The 8,794-nt window shown below is 33.8% G+C and overlaps 2 protein-coding genes across 2 annotated transcripts; one reads left to right on the top strand and one right to left on the bottom strand.

Annotated features, from left to right (window-relative positions):
- On the top strand, nucleotides 1,728-5,113 carry LOC107632450 (cation/H(+) antiporter 19-like). Its single transcript, XM_016336128.2, has 3 exons — nucleotides 1,728-2,290; nucleotides 2,446-3,447; nucleotides 3,600-5,113. The coding sequence occupies exons 1-3, from the start codon at nucleotides 2,087-2,089 to the stop codon at nucleotides 4,845-4,847; spliced, it is 2,454 nt and encodes an 817-aa protein (XP_016191614.1). The 5' UTR covers nucleotides 1,728-2,086; the 3' UTR covers nucleotides 4,848-5,113.
- LOC107629510 (histone acetyltransferase MCC1) lies at nucleotides 5,242-8,721 on the bottom strand. The gene is made up of 6 exons (XM_016332320.2): nucleotides 8,568-8,721; nucleotides 7,518-7,754; nucleotides 7,285-7,429; nucleotides 6,583-6,682; nucleotides 6,271-6,499; nucleotides 5,242-5,670 (listed from the first exon to the last, which is right to left on the bottom strand). The coding sequence occupies exons 2-6, from the start codon at nucleotides 7,622-7,624 to the stop codon at nucleotides 5,484-5,486; spliced, it is 768 nt and encodes a 255-aa protein (XP_016187806.1). The 5' UTR covers nucleotides 7,625-7,754; nucleotides 8,568-8,721; the 3' UTR covers nucleotides 5,242-5,483.

Genomic DNA, 8,794 nt, shown 5'->3' with positions numbered 1-8,794 from the left:
TATCCTTCATTTTCTTCTATACAAAGGATACTAGTAACTATTACCATTCACAGTTCTCTATAGTTCTTCCAACTTGTTCTTAGTTCCAATTTTTTTTTCATCAAAATGGTTCAAATTTGTTTCAATCACTAGCAAAGTGAATATTTTAATTTTTTTATTATTTTTAGTACTCACTTTCATATTTTAATTTTTATATTTTTTATTGTATTTTATATTTATAGGATAAATATTTTTATATTATTTGTGTAGTATTCTAATTTCTCATGTTATATTTTTATATGAATTTTTTTTATCATTTACTATATTATTTTTTATATGTATATTTTTTATGAAATTTTTTTATTTTTGTTTGACTTTGTTCATGTGATTTTTATTTATTTTATTGTATTTTTTTTATTCATTGACAAATGTTGTTGATTTTTTTATTATGCTCTAATTTTTAGATATTTTGTTAATTTTATGATATTTTTATTATTATTTGTTCATATGATTTTTTTTTCTCTATCTTCCTTTACTGCATTGTATTTATGTTGTGTATGAAATTTTTTTATTTTTTTATTTAATTTTATTCATATGAATTTTATTTACCTTTTATTGTATTTTTTTTGTTCATATGATATATGTTGTTGATTTTATGATATTTTTATTATTTTTTATCTGTATCAATTTTTTTATTCTTTGATGTACTCTATTTTTGTTTTGTATTAATTTTTTTATTTTTTATTCTGATTTTATAAAATTTGTAATTGTAATTATTATATACTACATTTATTATCAAAATTTTATAATATAAATTATGATCTTATAAAAAAAAAGACAAAATAAATAAAAACTAATTATAAGTAACAATAGAGTCATAGATAATGAAAAATAGTTGATACAATAAAGGAAATGGATTATAGTCCAAAATAATACTAAATTAAAGAGTACTGACCGTACTAAAAAAATTATAGAATATTTTCTTTTTGTTTAATATTATAAAATTTATAGTACTCTTTTCCATATTTTTATTTTTTATTGTATTTATTTTATTTATATGATAAATATTTTTTATATTATTTTTGTTAGCGTTTTAATTTTGCATGTATATAAAAAAATTATTTAAATTGATGTCTCTTTTGTAATTTTTCATCTAAAAATGATTTTGAGTAGTATAATCCAAACAAGATTTATTTTACTATAATCAATTTTGATATAAAAATTGCCAAACATAAATTACGTTAACACAAACTTACTTTTCATCAAAATCAATTTTACAAAATCAATTTTATGCAAACTCCCGTTTACAAACTGTAATCCAAACACACACTTAAACTGCAACTTCTAAGTGAGTATAGAAAAATTATATCTATAGTCCGTTGGCTTCTTAGGTCTAGCTTTTGAGCGCATTTAAATTTTACAAAAAATAAACTCTTCTATTTAGCCCTATAAAAACATGATTATTTATTTGTTTGTTTGTTTTAAAATCCAGGAATAACAAGCTTTGTCCTACAAAACTGCAGTGAATGAAATTAATTATCATATGACCAAAAATAATAATAGCAATAATAATAAATCATTAAAAATATGATTTTGTTTGCTTTCTGAGAAAAAAAAATCGAAATATTATAACGAATAGTAATGAATGACTCATTTTATACCTACTAAGATAAAAAAGTTTATAAATATAAAAATAAGCCACACCAATATTCTAAATGAATTAATCAACTTTCTTCATGCAAAGTAGGATTTGAACCGTACGTGTAGTTAACTATATAGTTAAAATAAACCTCTCAACACTTCCTATTCATATATAAGAGAGTGAACATTTTCCATCATAACAAAATGCATAGCCCTTATAACACGAGATACTATCTATAGGAAAAGAAGCAAACCTCAAAAAGTTCATTGCCTTTGATCTTTCACCATTCACCATCTATCAGAAATTCGCGTTTGTGTGTGTTCACAAATTGGTCACATTAGCTAGTGTTGACACATGTTTTGTCCCTTCACATTCTTTCTCATTCCATGCACATATGAACCTTTCTATGTGTCTCGATAATTCTCTTTTTTTTTCTTCTGTTAGTAAGGCCTGAATCCATTGGAAATGGCCACTACTGCTCCTCCTAATTCTTCAACATGTTCAACACCAATGAAAGCTGTATCCAACGGAGCATTCCAACATGAAAACCCTTTGGATTTTGCACTTCCATTGTTGATCCTTCAGATATGTTTGGTTGTTGCCTTCACCAGATTCCTTGCACTGATTTGCAGGCCTCTCAAACAACCTAGAGTCATTGCAGAAATTATTGTAAGTTTTTCATGAATAAGAATTAGACCCTTCATTGCATGAATCCTTGCCTTGAAACTATGACATGAAAGATTTTTTCTTTTTTATGCAAATCATTGCCATATCCAATTAAATCTTGTTTCATGAATTTCTTGGTCCTCAAAATTCTAATGCAGGGTGGAATACTACTTGGGCCATCTGCAATTGGGAGATATGAGAAATTCCTTAAGACAGTTTTCCCCAACAAAAGTTTAACTGTTCTTGAGACATTAGCCAATGTTGGTCTTTTGTTCTTCTTGTTTCTGGTTGGTCTTGAGCTAGACATTAGTTCGATTCGAAAAACAGGAGCTAAGGCCTTGTGCATAGCCCTTGCAGGGATCACATTCCCTTTTGTACTTGGCATTGGAACATCATTTGCTCTCAAAGCCACCATTTCCAAAGGTACTAATCCAACACCATTCCTTCTCTTCATGGGAGTTGCACTCTCAATCACAGCCTTTCCAGTCCTAGCTCGCATCCTAGCTGAGCTTAAACTCCTCACAACTGATGTTGGACGCATAGCAATGTCGGCTGCAGCTGTCAATGATGTTGCAGCATGGATACTACTTGCTCTGGCCATAGCCCTCTCTGGCTCAGAAACTTCCCCATTGATTTCACTTTGGGTCTTGCTTTGTGGTGCTGGTTTTGTTCTCTTTGCCATCTTTGCCATTAAACCAATTCTTAACATAATGGCTAAGCATTCGCTTGAGGGCGAGCCAGTGAAGGAGACCTACATATGCTTTACCTTGACACTAGTCCTGGCTTGCAGCTTTGTCACGGATGCCATTGGCATCCACGCGCTCTTTGGCGCATTTGTAGTAGGCGTAATTGTTCCCAAGGATGGCCCTTTTGCTGAGGTATTGACAGAGAAGATAGAAGACATTGTAACAGGCCTTTTCTTACCACTGTATTTTGTGTCAAGTGGATTGAAGACTGATGTGTCAAGTATAAGAGGAGCACTTTCTTGGGGATTGCTAGCACTAGTTATATTCACTGCTTGCTTTGGAAAGGTCATTGGCACATTCTCTGTTTCATTGTTATGTAAAGTTCCTTTTAGAGAAGCCTTGGCACTTGGATTTCTCATGAACACCAAGGGATTGGTGGAGCTCATTGTTCTCAACATTGGCAAGGATCGCAAGGTATGGGTATCTTCTGTCATCAAATGTTATTTTCTCCAGTTTCTTAATATAGTTACTTTTCTTGAGACATTGGCAAAAGTTAGTACTCACTAGTAGTTTTTGATGACATATATTTCTCACCATTTCACCTATCATATTTCTTGCAAATGAAGGTATTGAATGATCAGGCATTTGCAATATGTGTTTTGATGGCATTGTTCACCACCTTCATCACAACTCCAATAGTTATGGCAGTGTATAAGCCAGCTCGAAGAGGAGTACCATACGAGCATAAGATGATCCAGCGCAAGGATCCTGACACTGAGCTTCGGGTGCTAGCTTGCTTCCATAGCAACCGGAATATTCCTACCTTGATCAATTTGATAGAGTCATCAAGGGGAACTAGAAGGAGAGGGAAACTTTGCATATATGCTATGCATTTGATGGAACTCTCAGAGAGACCTTCAGCCATCACAATGGTTCATAAGGCGCGCAACAATGGACTTCCCTTTTGGAACAAAATACATGATGGCAAAGATAATTTGGTGATCGCATTTCAGGCTTTTGGACCCCTAAGCAGCGTCAATGTTCGCCCCATGACAGCAATCTCTTCTCTCAGTAATATCCATGAGGATATCTGCGCCAGCGCGCACCAAAAGAGAGCAGCAATGATTCTCCTCCCATTCCACAAACACCAACGCATTGATGGGACTATGGAGTCACTAGGACATTCATTTCGGATGGTGAATAATAATGTCCTGAGCCATGCTCCTTGCTCCGTGGGAATTTTGGTTGATCGTGGCCTTGGAGGGGAAAGACAAGTTCCAGCCAGTGATGTTTCCTACAATGTAGTGGCTGCATTCTTTGGAGGACGTGATGACCGCGAAGCACTAGCCTATGGTATGAGATTGGCTGAGCATCCCGGAATTTTGCTTACTGTCATCAAGTTTATAGCTCCACCAGGGCAGACATTCGCCTTTGGTGCCAACTTGGTTGGTCTAACAGCAAACAAGGACAAGAAGGTAATAACTGTGGCTGATGGAACAACCATTGATGAAGATAAAAGAGAGGATGACCAGTTTTGGTCTGAGTTCTTAAGTGTAAGCAGTAGTAGTGAAGAATCTATAGTGTATGAGGAAAGGTTGGTGGAAAACAAAGATGATGTTAAAAATGTATTGATGGAAAAGAGTAGGAGCAATCTAGTTTTGGTAGGTAGGATTCCACAAGTAGCACCTTTGGTAAACACAAGTGATTGTTCAGAGCTTGGTCCTGTTGGAAGCTACTTGGCTTCTTCAGATTTCTCCACTTCTGCTTCTGTTGTAGTGTTTCAGCAATATAATCCAAAATCAGACATACACCCACTGGTACTGGAGGTTTCTGATTACTCAAATATGCCAGATACACCAAATCATCCTTTGTAGAGTTCATAGATAGATTCATTTTGTTACATAGGAATGTAGAGGCAAAGTTTGTGTATGGAGTTGTTGACTCTCAAGACATGTAGAAATAAGATACAAAAATAAAGGTAGAACAAAATCTGAAACTACTAACTGGTTTGTAAAAGTTAGAAAATATGAACCTTTAGAAGTTAGAATTTCACTCCATATTGAGATACCATTTCTGCTTCCATTGTTTCAACTAACTACCAATGCTTAAATGACATCTACATGTACTAATAGGTCCATGTTTACAAGGGAGGACAGTATCATATCACACAGTAAAGAATTCAATGATACCGAGTATGATATCATTTAACCTCAATTGTTAGTGTATGTCTTTACAAATCAGAGTGTGTTGTGTACAATACTATTTAGGTTTATGGAAACTCAATGCAATTTATCATTGTTAAAATGGTCAACAATATCACATAGCTTGCACAAACAGTAAAAACTTCTACAGGAGATGGGAAGTTTATTAAGCACGTGGTAGTTACAATAGGTATTATTTGGTTTCAATATAACCTTTTCTGGAGGCAATCAAGAGTAGAGTTGAATGATACAGGTAATAGTAGGAAGGGTAAAGACTAAAAAAGAAACAATAAATAAATAAATATAGGATTAAACAACATCATATCCAGTACACTCCACTGCTAGGTTTCTCTTGTTATGTGTTGGGGACACAAGAGAATGGCTTTCTTTACACTTTGCCCACTTTGAGATCTTCCTGTCGTCACTCTTGCACAGCCTTGCAGCCATCAACTTAAAGCCGCTCCTCAAGTAACTTACTATTGCGGCAAGTAGCTCTCTGAAATGAGAAGTTGGAATTACAATTCTTGAGGCGATTTTACTTGTGTTTAAATAGAAGTGCAAAAAGATATGCATGTCCGCGAAATACAAAAGGCGCTTGCAATTTGTAAATTGGATTGAAATCCAATTAAGGTAGTGTTTCATTATGTGCCACATGATATGAGTTAAAAACAACAATTTTTTTAATCATAGAAACGAAATACTTGTCACAAAATAATAAGATGTACATATCAATAAAGAAGACCCTTATTGGTTACCTAATTTGATTGGGCAAAAAAAGGTTTAAGAAGAACTCATGTCCCAAATCCAAATGAATAGTAAAGGTGCAAAAATCATACATTATCTTTTAAAAGGTTAATTAAAAAATGTGTAATGCGATGTTTTAAACCGATTACAGTGTGAACCATTCATGTTCTCGGTTCAAGTAGTTTTTTTTTTTGTTCAACCAGGATATATAATAACTGTTCAATTACTAATTTAGCTGGTTGAACCAATTGGATCATGAACCAAAAGCTTTACTGGTTCAACATCTGGTTAGTTTTCCAAAATATTGATTTAGTGCCAACGAGTCAAGGAAAAGAAGGTGTTTTGTACTTACAATGGTGAGCAAGGAGATCGTCCCCCATTTACATAGTACACGAACAAGTATGAATCATAATGTTGGCCATTGATTAAATAAAAACCCTGCAGCCTCCTTATGCACTTGAAAGACATTTTCTTGTACAAAAAGATTGCCGGGTTGTTGTAAGAAATTACGTGCAAATAAACAGCTCGGCATGTTGGAATGCTTGAAGCATATTTTATGACCTCCTTAATCAGAGAAGATGCTGCAGATGGGGCATAAATTAGACTGCTAAACTACCAATTATACATGCAGAAATCCAATATTGAAAAAGATACAAACTCCTACCGATTCCAAGATTCCTATAAGTATCCACTACTCCAAGCGTCAGAATGTAAACTAAAGTTTGATCTGATTTGGCCGAGTCATATCCAAGCAGATCCACTATCTACAGGAATAAGATTAATCAGCAAAGATTCACAATTATCAGTAAGTGAAGGCAATAAAAATTTTGTATGCTAAAAAGGGCCTATCCTAGGAGACAATTTGTATATTTCTTGTGAAGTCAATTTTATCAAGCCATTATCCAACGGAAGTTAGCAGTAGAAAACTAACAAAATAACAAAACAACTTAATCAGATTGTGAGTATTAAAAACTAGTATAAGATCATGTTTGTCTTGATTATTTTGGAATCAAAACAATTTATTGAATCAGATTACAGATTTTAAGCACTAAACTTTCTCATCAAGTTTGCCTTGGTTAGTTGGTTTGTAGCCATAGCATGAACTGCAACTGATATTTGCTTTTTAAGACTATTAATGCATCCTAAATAAGTTTTCAATTAACAGTTTGCTATATAAAATATATCCTTTAAAATCACCAAATAATTCATCAAAGCAATAAAGATTCATACTTTACAAATGAATGATGCTTTAACACAGGTTAGAAGACTTAAAACTCACAGCTTTTCTTTCAGTCTAAAATTCAAGCAGGCACAGATGCACAAAACTTGTTAAATCTGTTTGGAGAAATCAAAAACAAAGACCAACCTCGCTTTCTTTCGCAAAAACAACCCGTGCTGTCACAAATCCAATGAGCTCATCACACCGGCCATCTGGTCGATTAGAGTCTACAACTCCCCATGACACAATGTCACATCCATTTACCACATCGTGGAAGAAAGTAGCTTCATACCTGAAAAATTGACAAGACTTCTAAGTAACACAATTTCATGGGCACATACCTAAAACACTGAAACATTTTCAATTTTTCATTATCTGACCTGATGGGAAACAGTTTCGTATGGATATGCTCTAAAGTCTCTAAGTCAGAAGGTCGAATGGGCCTGTAGCATATTTTTGGCTTAGTAGAAAATTTTGGGGCTACCATTGAGGTTTTTGTTCAAGAAGAAATAACTTAATCGCCAGCAAATATCTGATATCCTTGGAACAGTCGTGCAACCACTTCTCCTTCCATTTACTCTACAACAATGATAAAGGCCATTGAATACTTGCTATTACTGCACATTCAGCAGAATTTCAGATTCATCACATGTATAACATATTAGAATTAGAAATAGTATAACTGCCACCCAAAAAAAGAAAGAAAGAACATGAAGTGTTTTTCCCATTTCTGTTCCAGGAAATAAAAATCAATTCCTGTTAAGCAACGTAATGTAAAAGAATTTGGCTTTGTTATTGAGGGGAAAAGCTGAAGTGGAACACAAAAGAAAACAGGGGAAGAGATATGTACTCATTGGAGAGCTTTACAACCATATAAATTCAGTGTCTTTATTTAATGAAAACCTGAATGGCCTTCAATTGAGCCTGGCTACTTCTCAAATAAGGTAACTAACTATGAATTACAGAGGCTTCTCTGCCAGCTAAGCTATATTGGAATATCTACAAGCTAGTGGTTTCACATTTCAATATTCAATTCCATGGAACAAAAAGATTGAAGTGGAGTGCGCAGCATGAAATAGAAACCGAAATCGAAAACTTAAGAACGCGGGATAAAGAGACTATTACTTTCAATAATTAATTGAAGCAGAGAGGTGGTTATAACTGCAACAGTGGAGAAATAGTGTAAGGTGGATATTTATTATAGAGATCCAAATTCCAAAACAGTAAGTTAAGATCAGAATAGAGACAAAATTGGTTTCAAATTGGAAACCCTACAATGGTAATTGGGAATCATATAAACATAGTGCATGAGAAACAGCATAAGCAATATGATTCTACAGGATCGAAAACATAAGGAAGATCAGAAACGAAAGGAGTAAAATTGGAGGATTTAGAATAAAAAGAAAAAAGATGGAGAAGGGGGAACGAACCAGATGCGAGGCGAAAAGTGAAGAGAGTAGAAGCAGAGATTTTGGCTTTGGGTGTTCGCGGTTGAAAGATGATGATCTGAGTCTCTCAGTCTGAACAGAATACGTGTTAAGGATACTACCCTGTCACCCTGTAACTGGGAACCACCTTTTTCTTCTTTTTCTTTTTCTTTTTCTTTTTCTTTTTATTTTAATTTTATTTTATTTTATTTTATTTTTCACGTATCTCT

This window comes from Arachis ipaensis, chromosome B03 (assembly GCF_000816755.2).
Source record: "Arachis ipaensis cultivar K30076 chromosome B03, Araip1.1, whole genome shotgun sequence".
NCBI classification, from domain to species: domain Eukaryota; kingdom Viridiplantae; phylum Streptophyta; class Magnoliopsida; order Fabales; family Fabaceae; genus Arachis; species Arachis ipaensis.
The sequence above is the reverse complement of the archived record's forward strand: the minus strand, read 5'-3'. Positions and strand labels throughout refer to the sequence as shown.